Source organism: Pristis pectinata, chromosome 11 (genome assembly GCF_009764475.1).
Source record: "Pristis pectinata isolate sPriPec2 chromosome 11, sPriPec2.1.pri, whole genome shotgun sequence".
NCBI lineage: Eukaryota > Metazoa > Chordata > Chondrichthyes > Rhinopristiformes > Pristidae > Pristis > Pristis pectinata.
In genome coordinates this window covers 24,478,040-24,497,049 of record NC_067415.1, presented here as the reverse complement: position 1 = coordinate 24,497,049, position 19,010 = coordinate 24,478,040, and the positions used below count along the sequence as shown (strand labels likewise).

Sequence of the window (19,010 nt, the reverse complement as noted above, 5' to 3'; positions counted from 1 at the left end):
CTGGGTCTGAAGTTACTTTTTACAAGCATGGAATTTCATTCCTTAGTTTTACTATTGTTGGAGAGTCCTATCTGTCTGTGATTTCTCTAATTCATAAACTAATAACAGTCTTCCTCTAACTGACTTGACATTGAATTCAGTTTGCTGTCTGATAGTTCCTGATTCAGAGTCTGTACTGTTCATTTCACATTTTTTAAAATCTTTGGTTAGGAGATACAAAGCAACTCAGGTCTCAGGTGCTCTGACGAATTTCATCCAAGTCTAGTTACCTGATGTCATTCTTCATTAACACCCAGATATGAGAAAAATAGTGCATCATTCTTTTTCCTGTGGATTCTGGGAACAGCAGTAGAGGGACAGGGGATTATTGGGGACTATTTGCATTGCGTTAGGGATTGGACTCCATCCCACAACGATGTACTTTTTATAAACTGCACATCATCGATATCATCAGCTATTTGTGCAGGACATTGTGTGCCACTCAGCCATTGTTATGATGACTTTACCTGTGACTATTTGGCAGAAACTAAATAAATTAATCAGTTAAAATTGAGCAAGTTTGCTTTAATCTGCCTGCTTCCCTCTGACCATGATTTTTCCACGGGCTTTGTGATTTGTGGGCTAAGCCACCCACCCAAAGCTATCATGATCCTTTTTCAAATAAAGCTTTAATGGTATCATCCTTTTGACTTTCCTATGTGAAGCCTGTTGGAGCAGCAGTGATGATTCACTTGTGTCATCTACAAGCCTTAATTACAATAAAATGTTATTTATTTTCCTTCTTTATGTATGGCATTGGTTAGAATGGATGCTCCTTTTATTTCTCCTCCATAATTTTTACCTTATGTGCACTGTCATTAATACAATTACAAATTATTTGGGTGACTACTTGTTTAGTAGCAATAGTATAAATGCTCTTCTTAACATGTTTAATTATTTGTAGGCTTTTTATTTTCCCTCACCTGTTGCACTTGACATGGATTTGCTGTAGTTAAAATATAAGCATTCTGCACTGCCTGACAATTCAAGATTAACTTCACTTGATTGAATTGTACTGATGTCTCCTTCAGGGATGTTGTTACAAAGGTTCATTGATTCCTAATGGGGAATTAGATCTTTAGTCAGCACATACTGACTTAATCATAGTGACGCTAGAATTGACGTCAGGATTGTATCATTCTCAACAAGGCATCACAATTGTGAAGTGTTATAAATCCAGCCTGATTTAATTTACAGTCAGCTAATGCAACAAGGACTTCCATTTTTAACATAGTACAACCACCCAAGGTGCTTCACAATAGCATTGTTGAAAGAAAAATGACACTAGCCACATAAGACGATAACAGTACAGGTAACCAAATCTCAGGAGTCTCCTGAAGGAAGTGAAGAGATAGAGAGGTTTACAGAGTGTATTCCAAAATCTGGAGTACTCACCAGACCCTAACTTTGATCTGTTATTGAGTCTTTAACCTTTTTATTTACAACTGAATGTTTCCATTCCTTGTCAATTAACTTCCATTATAATTAACTATAAATCAGCTTCAGTGCACGTAAAAGGTCATATTTTCAAAATTCTGTTTGTTCTTAAATTGTTTTACATGGACACCGCAAACAAATTAAGAATAACCCTTTACTTTGTACAATATACCTGGAAAGTCAAATCCAGGAAGGACTTTCACAGAGAATGGCAGGGCCCTGGAGAGTGCTGTAGAACAGTGGGACCTTGGAGTTCAAGTACATGGTTCCTTGAAAGTGGAGTCATAGGTAGATAGGATGGTGTAGAAGGCTTTTGGCACACTGGCCTTCATCAGTCAGGGCATTGAGTATAAACTTTGGGAGGTCATGGTGCGGTGTACAAGACGCTGGAGAGTCCGCACTTGGAGTATTGTGTTCAGTTTTGGTCACTTTGCGATAGGAAAGATGTTATTAAACAGGAGAGACTGCAAAAAAGATTTACAAGGATTTTGCCAGGACTTGAGGGACTGAGTTATAGGGAGAAATAGGACAGGCCAGGACTTTATTCCTTGGAGTGTCAGAGACTGAGAGGTGATCTTATAGAGGTGAATAAAATCATGTGGGGCATAGATAGGGCGAATGTACTCAAGTCTTTTTCCCAGGGTTGGGGAATCAAGAATTAGAGGACATAGGTTTAAGGTGAGAGGGTACAGATTTAATAGGAACTTGAGGGACAATATTTTTACACAAAGGGTGGTCAGTATATGGAATGAGTTGATAGAGGAAGTGGTTGAGGCAGGTACAATAACAACTTTTGAAAGACAGTTGGACAGGTTCATGGATTGCAAAGGTTTAGAAGGTTATGGGCAAAACGCTGGCAAATGGGACTAGCTTGGATGGGGCATCATGGTCGGCATGGACCAGTTGGGCTGAAGGGCCTGTTTCCGTGCTATATAACTCTAGGGAGCTATGGAGCAAGCTATGGAGTCATAATTCTGTGACTCCATAGCTTGCACTCTGGCTGTAGTGTGTGCCATTTGCAAAATGCACTGCAGTAATTTGTCTAGACCACTACTACAAAGCTTCCCAGTAGCCATTTCCACTACCGAGAAGGATATGGGCTGCAGGCACATTGTACATCACCACCTGCAAGTACCCAATCAAACAGCATCCTAATTTGACAATATAAGGATGGGCAATAAATGCTGGCTTTGCCAATGGTGCCCACAACTCAAAAAAATAATTAAAACTAGTACAAGAAAACAATATATTGTATACAATATTTTTAATTGCAATTAAAGTGCTTTTTTGTTAATGTCGCTTCTCAATCCTGAACAATGTTTCATGATTCCATTGACTTGAATCATATTGTACAGATGTCACATCTTTCATCAGTCCATGTATAATTGCTTCTGCTGTGCCACTTTGGAACTGATTCAATTCATGTTCAAGATTAAGAATGTAGGTTCATTTGAACAAAAAGTATTGGTTTCAGAGGCTGAATAAATGTTGAATACATACAACTGAAGGGATGCACACCCAGATGTCTATTTCTAAAGTAAATAATTTATTATGGATGTAAAATAATACTAGCAATGCAAAGAAGATTGCTAATAGTAATATAATAGATGACAGTACAGAATAGGTAGAGAAACTAATGCTGGCATTGCATTGGTAACACTCAGATAGGTGGGGTATAAATACACAGAGGAACGTTCACCAAGTTGGACATAGGAGGAGACAAGACGGAGCAGGATGTCAGGGCTGACAATATCTACAACTACATTTCTGATCTTCCTACCCTCCATCGACACCCCCTCCTCCCCACCTTGGTTTGGTCTATTTTCTTGTTCTAAAGAAATAAAAAAAGAATCACAGCAAACTTGCACCCAAAATTCCATCTTTATGTTGCAGTGATGCATGATTCATAAAATGTGTCCTTAATTTCTTTAGCATTTAATTTATTAATGGTTTGGAAGAGAATTCAGAATAAAAAAATAAAACTTTGAACTTGAGTGTTTGCTTGTTTTTATTTTGAAGTTTGGCCTCTGTTGCCAGGAGAGATTGAACCTAAACATCTGAACGTAAACAGCATGAGTTAACAGTTGAAAAGAATTATCTTGGAGATGAAAATTCTTGAAGCATTTGTATCATCATTTAAACAAAGAGAAGATTGTTTAAAGCCCTATACCTGGGCAGGATGGTTAGTATTCCACCCTTGCAGTTGCCAGGCTACGATTTTCCATCCATTAAAAAGAAAACGTGAGCACAGAAGTGGAAAATTCTGTATTTTCAGCATATGTTCACTGAGTGCCCAAGTTCTTGATTACCCCTAAAATAACTGGCATTGGGTCTCTGCAACTAAGATAGATATCTTTATCTTTATTAGTCACATGTACATCGAAACACACAATGAAATACGTCTTTTTGCGTAGAGTGTTCTGGGGGCAACTACCCTGGGTAGACTGAAGGTTCTGCAAGGTTTTGAGAGCAGTCCCAAGATTAAGAATGACAAAAGCTCTGTAATCTCAGCCACTTTACAACTAGCTGTCTTCAACAGATTTTTGGATTTTGAGGCCTCTGGCTGCAGCTCTTCAACTGTCACCAGAAGGTCCCTTTGTCAGTGGTCAAAAGTGCAGTGGAGGTCTTCTCCCGGGGGAGGAGAATATCAGATGTAAACAATATATAAAGCTGGTTTGAAAATAAGCCAAGCATTAGGGTGCCGATAAAAGGTGTAAGTGCAGTAAAACTACCAACAAACTTATTCCAAGTGGCAAAGCAGAAATATCCATCAATGTTACAAGGTATCAGTGTGTTTAGCTAAGTGTTAGAGCTGAGCAAAGGAGTATGTTTATTTATAGTGTGTTTATGGGCAGGAAATATTATTGTATTGCAACTTATTTCCTGGTAAAGATCTGTTTGTTCTGGCAGTAGCCAATCATGAAATGTTTTAAATTATATTTAATTAATTTTTGTTATTGAATAGATGTGAGTCAATAATGTTCTTTATTTTATGTAATGACAATAGAACTACCCTTCTACAGGAGGAAATGATGCAACAAGTTAAACATAAATAAAGAATATTTCTATAATTTAATGAGACACAGAACATTAATGCTTTGCTCATGTGCTGTGATGCTGAAATTACTCAGGATATTTAGCTCAGCTGGATGAAGCTTTGTAAACAGCTTTATTATACACTGAAGCTATATTGCATTTATAGTAAAGCCTGTGTCTGCAGTGATTCAGCAATGTTGTGAAAAGTGCATGTACGTTAATGTGGGTTAATATTTACGCTGGCTAAATGTTAAAATTATCATCTGCGTCAGGATCATCTGCATTAGCATCGGTTTCTAAAACAACCAGGAGTGACACCACAAGCAATGTATTTGTCAAAGCTTAAATTTCTTTAATTTAATAAGCAGATAAATAAGTGTCAGAAGTCATCAGGAGTCTTGTTGCTGATTATATTGTGATAAACTTACATCTTAATAATTTATTTATTTACAATAGCCGAACCATAAATCAAATGAAAGTAGTTGAAAATAAATCAAGGATTTGCAGAAAAGGGAGATTGGAAAAAATGCAAATATCAACAGGTCTTGCCACTTACAGTAAAAGCTTACACTTGTGGAAATTCATGGTGGCTGAAGAATCAGCAGGGACATGCTGAGTAAGATGCCTCAAGGATCTGTGTTGGGATCCCAATGGTTTCAAATTTAGATTAGCTCCCTTGACAACATTCAAATTGGCTTTAATCTGGTGCTGTTGGTTTCTGCCTCTTTTCTGGACCCTCTTGATGGCTGGCTAGTCTTGGTAAATCCACTCAGCTTCCATTTGTGGTGCAAGAGCTGCTGCTGAGGTGAGTAAGGGAAAAGCCAAGCTCAGTGCACACTGATTAGATCAGCAAGTGATGCCAAACTAGAAGGTGCAATAGGATCCCAAGGGACAACTGAAAAATGAGAAAAATAGTTAAGTGAATGGAACAATGAGAGATAGATAGGTAAATATAAACTGAATATAACACTGAGAAATGAGAGACCAGAATCTGTCATGAATGTCCTGAAGCAGAAAGTTGAAGGAGATCTAGGAACGTTGTTGACATTCAACACCATAGTTTAACAAAATAAGTTGACATGAATAGACATAAAATGCAAGTCACAGAAATTGTTACCTAAGCTACCTTCTCCTCAGGCAGTCTTTTGGGGTTGATGATGACTTGCTTCCAGTTCAGTTCTATGGGGTTCTGAGATGACTGATGAGGCCAATATCGATGAGGATTGAGGACTGATGTGGATTGGAAGGCTCTGCCACAGATGGGGCAAGAGGTACCTGACGGTGCAGGTAGTTTTGGAGGTGGTGTGCTCCTTTTGCCATAAACATTAGGCTTCTAATGTTTATGGCAAATGTTTTGCCATAAACATTTTCTCAATGAATGGGTATGACATTCTCAATGTCATTCTGAATATGCCTTAATTTTGAGTGGCCACAGGCCAAGCATTTCTATATGTCTGTGGGGATTTTACACCTTTCTAAATGACCTTTGAGAACATTCTTGAATTGCTTCCTCTGTCCACCTGGTAATCTCTTGTGGTGACTGAGCTCAGAACATAATGTCTATTTTGGGAGTCTGGTGTCAGATCTGCCCATTGGAGTTGAATGATTGTAATTAGGACCTCAGTGCTGGGGATGTTGGCCTGGGACAGGGCGTTGATATTGGTTTATTTATCCTGCCAGTGGATTTGGAGGATTTTGCAGTGACAACATGGATGGTATCTCTCCATGGCTTTGAGGTAGATAGTCCATGTTCTCAGGAATGTACCAGAAGGGAAGGATCATTGCTGTCCATGAGCTTTGTAACAGGTTTGAGGTCTTGTTCTTCAAACACTTTTTTACGCAGATGGCCAAAGGTGATGGTGAATTTCATCTTTGATGTCAGTTTTCATTGAGAGGAGGCTTCAGAGATTTGGGAAGCAGTTCACATATTCCATGGTGCTATAAACTAAGAAAAAAATTACTTCCTCTGGGGTCGGTGAAGTGGGGGCAGAGAGGGAGGTTTCTGGAATTCACTGGCTAAAAGCTGGTAGAGGCAGAAGCCCTCACTTCATTCAAAGTTACTTGAAGAACAGTAGCGTGCAGGACGACTGACTTCATGTTGGAAAGATGGGATTAGGCTGTGTTGTTCTTTTATGAACGGAAGAGGCTTCAAGGGCCAAATACCTCCTGTGTCAATTTTTTTATGTTTCTGGTTCTATGATTCTATTCACTTCACAAATGCCAAAATATAAATGTTTCTTAGTTGGCATCACTATCACTGGCTCATGAGGTTGTGGGTTTAAGTTGGATCCCAGATATTTAACCTTAAAAATTTAGACCGAGATTCCTGGTCAGTACTGAAGGACTGCTACACCACCAGAGACTCTCTGTCTTTCATAGAAAATGTTAAAATGAGGCCTTGTCTGCACTCTCATGTGGATGTAAAATATCCAATGCCTTTAATTTCAGTTTACACCAGGGGTCTGTCCTAGTTCTCTATCCAATATTTATACATTCACTAACATCATTAAGTAAGATTGTTTGACTATCATCAAATTTTTGATTGTGGAAGTTTGCTAGTACAAATTGGCTGTTGCTTTCCCTACATTAGAAGTGACCAAGGAATATTTCATTGGCTCAAAAGTGCTTTTGGACATCCAGACATTGTGAAAGGCACTCTATAAATGTGTCTTTCTTTATATAATAAAATACTACAGTAGGTAATTAATAGTGTGGACTCGGTGAGCTGAAGGGCCTGTTTCAATGTTGTATCTCTCTACAATTCTCCTACTGATCTTTATAAGATAAGATCAGGTATCTTTATTAGTCACATGTACATCGAAACACACAGTGAAATACATCTGTTGCATTGAGTGTTCTGGGGGGTAACCCACAAGTGTCACCACGTTTCTGACACCAGTGTAGCATGCCCAGAACTTCCTAACCTGTACGTCTTTGGAATGTGGGAGGAAACCAGAGCACCTGGAGGAAACCCATGCAGACATGGGGAGAACGTGCAAACTCCTTACAGACAGTGGCCGGAATTGAACCCAGGTCGCTGGCGCTGTAATAGCGTTACGCCAACCGCCTGTCCTCTACACTATATGTTCTACCAATTGGAAGAAAGTCAAAACACTGCTTTGAAGATACATCCAGATAATCATGAGAAATGTATCTCTGGTAACTACATTATAATAAACACCTTCATTTATATCACACCTTCAATGTTATGAATAATTTCAAGATACTTAAAATTAAATACTGATCTAGTCATCCAAAATTGGTAAGACCTTTGTACCAACATTGAACAATCTGCATTTACTGGAAAATGACATAACCTTCCAGTAAAAACTACTGGAAAGGCTTCAAGGACTCTACATTTTACAGATATTAGCACATTAACTTTGATAAAAATAAACTGCAGGTGTATATTAATGTACTTGGCACCATGGATCGCAAGATATATTCTTAATGAACTGCAAAAGCAGATTAAATGCCAATAACAGTTATTTTGAAATCACAACATTATTTGGCAACAAAGTAATATTATTGCAAAACACTGTGGGCCAGTGTGAAAGTAACCTATATCTGAGCATCTGTAGTTTGTGACATTTTTTTATGTTAACAACAAAGGGTGATCATAGCCCTGCTTCTTCACAAGAAAGGAAGGCATGAAACAACTCCTAATGGTCACGTCTACAGTACATGGAACTAACAGGCTTCTTTTTGTTTAACTTCTCAGAGGATCTGAGGAGATTCAGTGAAAGAGGAATTAATTCAAATACATAAAAATGAAGCTTATGGATTTTGGCTTTAAGGTGTAATGATACCAAATAAGTTTTCCATTAACCATAAATATATTGAATTTACTCTTATATTTAATATGTCAATTTCCAGGCACACTCCAGGACCTGGCATATCTACAATGACCACTTCCGACAGTCTCAACAGGGCTATGTGTCAATTGCCTTGGCTTCCCACTGGGTTGGGCCAAAGAATGGAGACATTAATCCAGAAACAGTGCAGCTTTGCCAGTGCTCCATCAACTCCGTATTAGGGTGGTTCGCCAAGCCAATATTCATAGATGGCGATTATCCAGAATGTATGAAAGGTAACCTCAAATCTCTATTGCCAGTTTTTGATGATGAAGAGAAAACAGAAATAACGAAAACAGCTGACTTCTTCGCTCTCTCATTTGGACCACTGAGTTTTCGACTTTTGGACTCAAAACTACTATTTAACCAATCAAAGAAATATCTTCTGAGACAACTTCTCTCCTGGATTCAAGCAGAATACAATAATTCAAAAATATTAATTGTGGAGAATGGCTGGGATGACAGCAATGGTCACGCAAAGACAGCAGATGTGTATAATATGTACCCTTTAAAGAAATTCCTCATGGACGTGCTAAAAGGTAATATTTTTCTATCATTTTCTTTCTCTTAATGAAAATTTTCATAGAATTCACCTGAAAATTAGAAAAATGCATGGAGGCTTCTGATAAAGTCAATTCCCATGGATCTTTAGGCTAAAAATGTCCTCAAAGATAATGAAATTGTTTACCTAGAAACAAATGCAAAAGCACAGATGTACAAAGAGTGAACAGAAGGCGAACTCTCAGACACTCGAGGTCTGCAGGAACAGCAACATCTAGAAAAGTAATAATATGAATGGGTGGAAAGATGAACCAATCAAGAACCAATGTTGGGCTGAAGTAAAGGGTATGCCAACATAGCTTATGGGTATAATTCAAAATTCTTTCTCCTTACATTGCATAGTCTGAGCTTCTATTACCTTTAACCAGTCGCCTCTGGTAAGTTCTGTGAGATGAACTTGCTGCCGCTGTTTAGGTGGTAAAACAAATCATTCCATTACAAAGAATCTCTGTAGACAGAGGATAAGTCCAAAAAAACACTATTAAATAGGAGCAGGATGAGGTCAGTTGGCCCCTCAAACCTGCCCTGCCATTCAATATGTTCTTGGCTGATTTACCCAAGGCCTCAACTCAACTGTGCCAGATTCCCATAACCCTCAATCTCCCAGTCTTTCAAAACCATCCACTTCCACCTTAGATACTTCTATTGAGCTCTCCGGGGCAGAGAACTCCAGAGATTTACCACCATCCGCAAGAAGAAATTTCAGTCCACCTTGGTTTTAAATGACCAGCCCCAACCAGACTGTGGAATTCTCCATCCACAAGCTATTTTTGATCGCCGTGCATACGTATTCTTTGGATAGAAATAGGAATATTAGAGAGTTTGGGGAAAGATCAGGAAGATTGGATGAGATAATTGGCATGAGTGGAGAAAAACACCATTGTGAACTTATTGGACCAAAAGGCCTGTTTCTGTGAGGTATCATTGTTCTAGTTCTCCTTCCCCAAATCCCCTCCCCCTACCATGAGCGGCTTGCTTCTGGCAGCGTTATTTGGCCGACAAGGGCAGGATGGTTTTCAGAGTGGGTCTATGATCACATCCCATGTCTCTTTATCATTAGCCAGCAGGAGGCACGTTTTCACAGGATTGTGTGACTTTGAGAAAAGGGCTTGGTTCTCAGTTTGATGCCCGGTGTAAAATCATCCAGTTTAATTTTCATTGACCTCAATGACACCAATTTCACATGCAAACAGTGTGTTGAAAATTGACTCCAGCATAGTACATAGTTCCATCTATTAATATTTCTCAGAAATGGATTATGCAGCTGTTCAAAGAAGCCATTTTTGTGTTACTGGCTTGGTGCAGAGCATACTAGAGAAAGGAGTGAGTGGAACCTGATTAGTTTGAGTTCAATTAATAATAGACTAGTTATTAGGAAAAAAAATCAAAGCCTAGAATAGGAGCAGCAGATCCTTGACAAATGGCAGCCAATTTGCATACAGTGAGCTTCCACCAACAGTAATGAAATAGTTGCCAGTTAATCTGTTTTAGTGAAGTTGGTTGACGTATACATGTTGGGCAGAACCTCCTCTGAATAGTACTATGCAATCTTTTATGTTTATCCAAGAGGTTAGCTGGGAAAAGAAAATGATAAACAAACTGCTGATGCTGAAAATCTGAGATAAAAACAGAAATTGTTGGAAAAAATCAGCAGATCAGGCAGCATCTGTGGAAGGAGAAATGGTTAACATTTCGGATCCAGAATACTTCATCAGATTAGCCCAAACCTTGATTCGACATCTCAATTCACATCTCCTACATTAAAACACCTCCACAATGCCTCATTTAAGTTGTACCTTTGTCTGATCGATCCTGAGCCTAGTGTAGATGTACTAAATGAGGTATTCCAATTAGAATTGATTAGGATTTGGGATTGCTCAGTGATAAAACATTTCTATCTACCTCAATCTTTACACCAGCCTGAATTTCTCTGGCTCCCCCTATTGGACAGTAGGATATTGCTCCAACATTAAGATTCCTCTCTTGATGCTTCTGTTGTGTTGTGACAGACACATTGTGCTCACGCTACATAAATGATCTTGTTCCTGGTCATTGGAGTTGGTAAATTTCCACCCTGATAAAGCTGGGCAGAAGTTCTCTTCTTGGTGTAATGGGCACTTGTGGTTTGGTAAATCACAGCTGAATTTCCTGGAGGGACAGAGAAACCATACACTTGTCAGTTTAGATGTAAACCATACACTTGTCAGTTTAGATGTCAGTGTACACAAACCACCTCAGAGGGAGCCAGAGTGAAATGTAGACTTATACTGAATTTGCAACACTAAAAGTGGCCATTAGGCTATATCACTGCTTATCAAATGCCTCCTATATTTTATTCAACTGATTTATCAGCATGATTATCTTTTCTCACTTACATACTTACCTAGCGTCACCTTAAATGCAGTCACTCCTTGCCTCAGATAGTCTGAAATGTAGAGAGAGTGAGGGAATGAGAAGAAAGTGAGTTGTGGGAGAGGAGAAAAACACAATACAGGGGAATATTCAGCTTGGATAAACAAGCAGCACTAGAAGAAGCTTGTGTAAAATGTTGCTCCTGTCAGAGATGTTGCAAAACAAATTAAATAGGATATTACAATGGATATCTACGCACAAAGCTGGTTCAAATATAGGAGCTCTCTTCAATTCTAGTTACCTTGTTTCAATAAAAGCTTATTTTTCCTCTCAATATTAGACCAGGCAACTAAGTAATTCTTACTGGTTATGAGCATCCCATTCTTTGTTATTAATCAGAAAAGAATTAAAAAGCCCAGCTGATCTAGTTCCAAAGAAATTTTCAAAACCTTAAGCAGTTATTGCATGAACATGTACCAATGAGGATATTTATTAATATTTACAGTTTGTGTTACATATTTTTATTGGAGAACGCAAACATTTCTTTCTTTATCCAGACTTTTCTCTGCCTGTGGACAGTTAAGCTGTGGAGTGAGTAGATCCTGGAATGTGCTATCCAGAAAGCACCCTTCCTCATGACATCCTGCAGTGATGCTAGATGCTGCTCAAGCTCCAATATGCAGCTCTTGAGTCTTCCAGTTAATGACTCTTTCTGCACATGCAGTTGTCTAAGACATGAGAAGCATCTTGGATTTCCCACCGTAGAAAGGATGTGTATTCATTGTGACTAGGGAGCCTGCTATGCCTTTATTCACTAGAATAAAAACTAGAATTCCAACCCTTAGAGAAAAAAGGCATGGTTCTTTCAATCTGTCAGCTTCCTACTGACAATTCTTGCCACTCTTTCATTTTTATTCTATGTCCATCAAGATTCCATCACCAGATATATCTTCCCTTTCCTTCTCCTTTCAGCACCGTGAAGGGACATACTCTTTGTGACTCCTTGCTCTGCTCTTTCGTTTTCACCAACCACTCCCACTCTTACAGCACTTGCTGCAGTACCTGTCCTTTCACTTCTTCCTTTCCCAAAATCCAGAGATCATTCCAGGTGAAGCAGCAGATCCCTTGCACTTCTTCCAACCTAGTGTACTGCCTAGTGTGTACTGCATTCAGTGTTCATAATGTGGTATCCTCTACATCGGAGAAACCAAATGCAGGTTGGGTAATCGCTTTGTGGATCACCTACACTCAGTCCACAGGGGTGACCCTGAGCTTCCTGTTGCTTGTCACTTCAATTCTCCATCCCACTCCCACTCTTATCTATTTCTCTGTGGCCTCCTGCACTGTTACAATGAGACCCAACATAAGCTGAGGGACCAACTCCTCAGTTTACATCTGGGTATGTTACAGGCTTCTGGACTCAATATCAAATTCCACAACTCGCTTTTTCTGTCTGTAGCGTAATGAGCCATGTTATCCATCTATAATATTACCCAGTTTTACACTGTACATAAACATAGCCTGACCTGTTGGGCGGGTCCTTCATCCCTGAATCTTGCAGCTTGCCTTGATTTCACAGCTTTAATGAACAATGGACCATATTCTCCCTCCCTAATTCCCACCCCCCCCAGTCCTCCTTAATCCATTGACTATATTATCCTGTTTACATTATATCCCCAGGGCAACCCTGGCTTCACCCTAGCAGAGATATTCTCTTTGTCCTATCCATCCCTATCAATCATCCTCCCTGGAGCTTGATACTATCTTGTTTCTCTCCTTCCCAATTCTAAAAAAAGGGTCTTCAACCTGAAACCTTAACCCCTTTTCTCCTTCCACAGATGTTGCCTGACCTATCAAGTGCTTTCATCATTTTTTGCTTTTATTTTAGATTTCCAGCAAATGGATTATTTTGATTTTCTATTCAGTCACCAGTTATAGCTGAGTTCTAACTACTTACAACTGCCAAGCAAATTTGTTTACTTTTGACTAAAACTGTAAAAGATACTGCAAGTTGAAGTTAAAATTACAGTAGGAAATTAAATTCTAAATGCAAAATTAAGTTAAATATCAGGATTGCTCCCTCACCAATGTCCACATTGACTTAATTCCTGAGTTTACACTCTGTTCAAGCTGCACTCTGTGTGCTCACACTCCCAATGTAAACATATAATTATTGTTTCTAGATGAAAAGCTTTCTGGCAATTTTAAACTAATATGCTTTGACATTATTGTGAATTTGTTCTTGATTAGAAATCTGTGGATGAAAGATTTAAAAAAGTTTTAAATTACTATTTTCCATCCAAGCAATTTTGTAGTGATTGCATAAATTTGGAATTATGTGTAATAGTCTCTTGAATACAGTACAATATTATCTTCTCTTGAAGTGCTACAAGAACTTTATTGAAAGGCTGTGTTGAAAAATGTTATTGATGAGCATTCTTCCATCAACAAGGGTAATGCCAACACCTTCTTTGGATCAAGCACTAACATGTGAGCAGGCAGAATAGTAGAACAAAAATGTTGCTTTGCAAGCAAAGTCAACATGCACATACAAATATGTCACAATCTATTGGTAATAAAAAAAAGTTTGCCATCAAATAAGCAGTAGGATCAACAATCTTGTCAGTAAGTAATGAGCTTTTTGATTTGATAGAGATCTGTTCTTGGTGACTGAATACTGACCTGCCAATTAACCATATTGGAAGTATTGCCTTATTTTAAATCTATGATATCTTGGAATAGTTATCATTTGTGATAAAATAGTCATAATCCTCAAATTTAGCTTCTTCCACCTTCACAATATCAAGTTAGATACATTGATCAAAAGACTATCATGGACTAGAAAATGACAACTTTACTTAAAGTTAAGAAATTATGAAGCCTACTTTATTTTCTTACGCCATCAAATTAAAACCACACATCAAGTTTTAAGCATTGGTCTTTTAGCTAAAAGAATGTGAAACCCACCCATAACTGTACCTTTGCTATCCAATTCCTTATGGGGTAAAATTTTGCTGATGTTGGCCAGCACAAAGGCTTCTAAAAGCATCAAATATTGTGTTTATAGTGCGCCTCTAGTTAATCAGCACATCAAGTTACTTATTTTGTAGAGAAATTAAGTCAACTAAAATAGTCCTGGAAGATGAATGTCTCCTGTAAAACAGATGCATTATACCCTTGTAGAATTTCAACATTAACATTTTGTTCCTTGTAATTTCACAGCAATTAAATATGATGGAGTTGATGTTATTGGATACACTGCATGGTCTTTGGTAGATGGCTTTGAATGGGATGCTGCTTACAGTTCCCGACGAGGATTATTTTACATTGACTTTCAAAGCAAGAAAAAGGAGAGAATGCCAAAGTCATCTGCGATTTTTTATCGTCAAGTGATAGCAGACAAAGGATTCCCACCAGTACCAGAAAACAAACCTATTACAGGAACTTTTCCCCACAGTTTTGTATGGGGTATTTCAGAAGATGTCATACAGGTATTTTAAGGTCCTTAATTGATTAACAAGATACATGAGTTGCCATTTGTAGTAATTAACCATGATTATGATATCCAACTCAGTTTCGTCTTTCTGCACTCAATGTTTTTCCTTTATTTATATACCTTATCTTGACTTGTGACGTTTACTATGGCACTACAAAAGTCATGGTATTGTTTGATTTATCCTCTATAAATTATATCACAACTCCCTTCTGGCCACAGATATCACCTTCCAAGTGTTATTTCACATTGTGTTAATATTGAATAATATTCTGTTCAAACATTTCATTGGCTGTTGCACAAAATAAGTGAGATTATGTTGTGTGTTTTAATAATACTAAGACATCCTGTTTTCATTTAAATACTGAATAATCCATTGGACGTGAGGAGGTGGGATAAGTAAGTTACCATGCATCCAGTAAGGATTTGCAAGAGGACACATTCATTGTCCTATGTTAAGGAGACCATAAGATTCAACTGTGGTTTGGAGAATCAGACTCAACCTCTAGAAGGATGTACAAGGTATCTTCCTGAAATGTGCCCCTCTTTGCTACTTCAGTTCCCTTGCCCTCTCAGTAATTGCACTAAATTGCACCCTGCTGGATTGTGGGCTCCTATGGAGATTTTGTAATCATAATCTGTGCTATGAACTGCTGTGATTAGATGTCTTTATGGCAGATCAACATTTCAGCTTGAGAATCAAAATAATTTGCTCTATGAAGAAAGATCAATTTCAATATGACCTAAGCAGAATGCCTTTAAAGACATGGGGGAATGTTTTGTATTAACTCTGTCCCATATATAGTTGTAAATTGAATAGTAACTAAGCTAGCACACAGAATGGAAGCATTAACTTACTCCATTTCCTTTTCAAAATACTTCTTCAGCCCTCCTTGTTTAATATACCTTCCAGTTTCTTTATCATAGTCAAAATTGGCATGTAATTGTGCAGAATTCTACTTTAGAGCATATTATTTTACAACATGTATATCATAGGAACAGAGTCATTCATTTAGCTGCTCAACCCTGTCGGATTAGATTAAGTTAATGCATCTCTAATCTGTATCTTAACTCTGTCAATCCACCTTAGTTTTGTGACCCTTAATATTTGCACCTAACCAAAAATCTATCAGTTTCAGCATCAAAATTTTTCATTGATGTGACCTCAAAAACAGACTGGGGGAGAGAACCCCAAAGTTCCAGAAGTTATGTAATGGGTATTTAATAATGTACTTCTCTGACACAGATTCACAGATCATTTATCTTCCATTCTAACATGTTGCCAATAATATTGGATTGAGATCTTCCAGTAAACATGTACTGAAACTGAAATCCAGATGTTCAACTATGTGGTAAAATGCACACCTTTGCCCCAAATCCAATGAATGCATTAAATCTCAGTGACATGAACAGACTTGAAATAAATAGTGGATGCCAAAGATTAAATAATCTAATTGAATAACTTCCTCCTAATTATTCATGAAAGAGAAAAGCAGTGTGCACTTCCCAAAAATAAATAATATAGACAAACCTAACAATTTTATATAAAGCAATATTATATAAACCAGAGATAAACTAAAAGAACTCAGAAAGGTAGTATGCTGCCAATGGCAATCAACCCACTTTCCATGCTGATTTACCTGGCAAGTACACATTAAGTGTTTGAGGATCTGCCATGATAGACGCTGCTCAAAGAAGTGCTTATCATACATGACAATTTGTCACATGGGAGGCCAGAATAAGGTTCACCCAAAATTGCTGAAAGAAACTTTGACAGCCAGCTAATCCTTGCCGCCAGCTTAGCTGACTGTCAAAACTATACATAAATTTTTCTGAGTGCAAATGACATTTAGAATATTCCTTATAACAGAATCAAGCAAAGTCAATCTTGTTTATGAAAGGGAAATTGTACTCAACAAATTTATTAGAGATCTTTGAGGATGCAGTAGGCATGGTAGATAAAAGGGAATGTGTAGGTATAGTGCATTTGGATTTTCAGAAGAGTATTTGATAGAGTATCCCATAAAAGATTACTGCATAGAGAGATCATAGTGTTGGGGGCAACATTGATAGAGCTAACTAACAGAATGTAGGATAGGATAAGTAGTTCATTTTCTGATTGGCAAGCTGAATCTAGTCGGGTTCCACAGGAGTCAGTGCTGGGACCATAATAATTTAGAACATAGAACACAGAACAGTACAGCACAGGAACAGACCCTTCAGTCCACAATGTTGTGCTGAACTAATTAAGCTAATGAGGCCTAATTACACTAATCCATTTCCAATCTATATTAATGACTCAAGCAAAAAGTGCAAATGTATTGTAGCCAAATTTGCTAATGATTGATGGGAAAGCAACACTGCCTATAACGGAATATAGGTGCATAATGAGTATAATCTGGGAAAATGTAAGGCCATCTATTTTGGTAGGAAGAATAGAAAGGCAAATTATTATTTAAATGGAAAACAATAAGGGAGTGCTGTAGTATAGAGATCTGGTGGCCAAGGAGTTAACATGGAGACACGTCATAGCAAATGGAATATTGACCTTTATTGCAAGAGGGATGGAGTATAAAAGTGGGGAATTCTTACTACAACTGTACAGGGCAGTGGTGAAACCATACTTACATGGAGTTTTGGTCTCCGTATTTAAGGAAGGACATACTTCCATTGAAGACAGTCCAGGGAAGGTTGATAAACTTGATTGCTGTGATCAAAGGGACGTCATATGAGGAATGACTGAGAAAATTGTCCCTCCATGCTTTGGAGTTTAGAGGAATGAAAGGTGATCGGGTAGGTGCTAAGAGGCTGTTTCCCCTTGGAGGAAGTCTCGAATGAGGAGGCGTAATTTCAGAATAAGAGGTCACTCATTTAAAAAGGAATGAGAATGGATTTCTTCTCTTATAGCAATATGAATCTTTGGAATTCTCCTCACTGGAGAGCTGTAGAGGCATGACAGATTCAGGAGCAAAACAGATTTTTAGATTATAGTGAAGTCAATGCTTCTTGGGAGTTGGTAGGGGAGTGAAATTGAGTCCAAGATCAGATCAACCATGCTCTTATTGAATGACAGGGCAGGCTTGAAGAGCTGTTTGACCTAAACCTGCACCTGGTTTCATGTTCTTATGTTTTCGCTGGAAGAAAGAATGGAGAAGGGAAGAACTAAAGATTAGTTAGGCTGGCGGCATGGTAGTGTAGCGGTTAGCGTAACGCTATTACAGTGCCAGCGACCCGGGTTCAATTCCCACCACTGTCTGTAAGGAGTTTGTACGTTCTCCCCATGTGTCTGCGTGGATTTCCTCTGGTGCTCTGGTTTCCTTCCACATCCCAAAGACGTACAGATTAGGAGCTGTGGGCATGCTATGTTGGCGCTGGAAGAGGGGCGACACTTGCGGGCTGCCCCCAGCACATTCTCAGTAATGCAAAAAGATGCATTTCACTGTGTAGATGTACATGTGACTAATAAATAAATATCATCTTATTAGATCATGGGATATTAAACCATACTTGACCATTACTTTGAAAAGAAGGAAGATGGAGTGATTTGGCACTCTCCTGTAACCATTTCAGGGGTTATAGAAAAGTGCTAGTCTGAGGCTGAATGGGCTCCTTTCCTGCAATTTCTGTAATTTAATCTCTCCACTATTCTCTTCGAACACAACTCTCTGCTGTTGTTTTCTGGCCAGATGGCAGCTCTCGGACACCACCTCATATCTACCCTGGACCATGACTACACCAATGAAAACCAAGCCACCATCTTCCACACTGTCACAGATCTCTTCACAGCAGTAGATCTCCCCTCCACAGCCTCCAACCTGATAGTGCCCCAACCCCGCACTTCCCGCTTCTCTCTCTGTTACAGGTTCCATCCACCTCCACCCCATACATTTCACCCACTGGTTCCCCTCCCACATCCGGCTCTGTCTGCCTGTCATCTATCTCCTAAAGGTTCCCATTCTCACCTACCTTACTTAGCAGATTCCAGCACTGGTAGCCTTTATGTTCCCACTTATCACCCTCCTCCAGCTGCATCCTCCTTCACACTCCCCGCCCTCTACTTGGCTCCATCTGTTTCTACCAATCGCCCGCCTGCCTCTGCCTCCCACCCCCACCCCTGTTTCCCCCCCCCTCACCCCAACACCCGCATAGCTCCATCTGCCTGTTATCCTTCGCCCCTCCTCAGTCCACCTATCATCCAATGGCCCCTGTCTCACCCCTCCCCTTCTCTTCTTTACATT

General features: G+C 38.8%; 1 protein-coding gene across 2 annotated transcripts in view; it reads left to right on the top strand.

Annotated features, from left to right (window-relative positions):
* Window positions 1–19,010, top strand: part of kl (klotho) — a 59,173-nt gene that overhangs the window by 13,812 nt on the left and 26,351 nt on the right. For both annotated transcript variants that reach the window (XM_052026763.1, XM_052026762.1), the window contains exons 2-3: window positions 8,389–8,905; window positions 14,502–14,770. In XM_052026763.1, coding sequence (XP_051882723.1) covers window positions 8,389–8,905; window positions 14,502–14,770 — 786 coding nt within the window. The remainder of the gene's footprint in view (window positions 1–8,388; window positions 8,906–14,501; window positions 14,771–19,010) is intronic.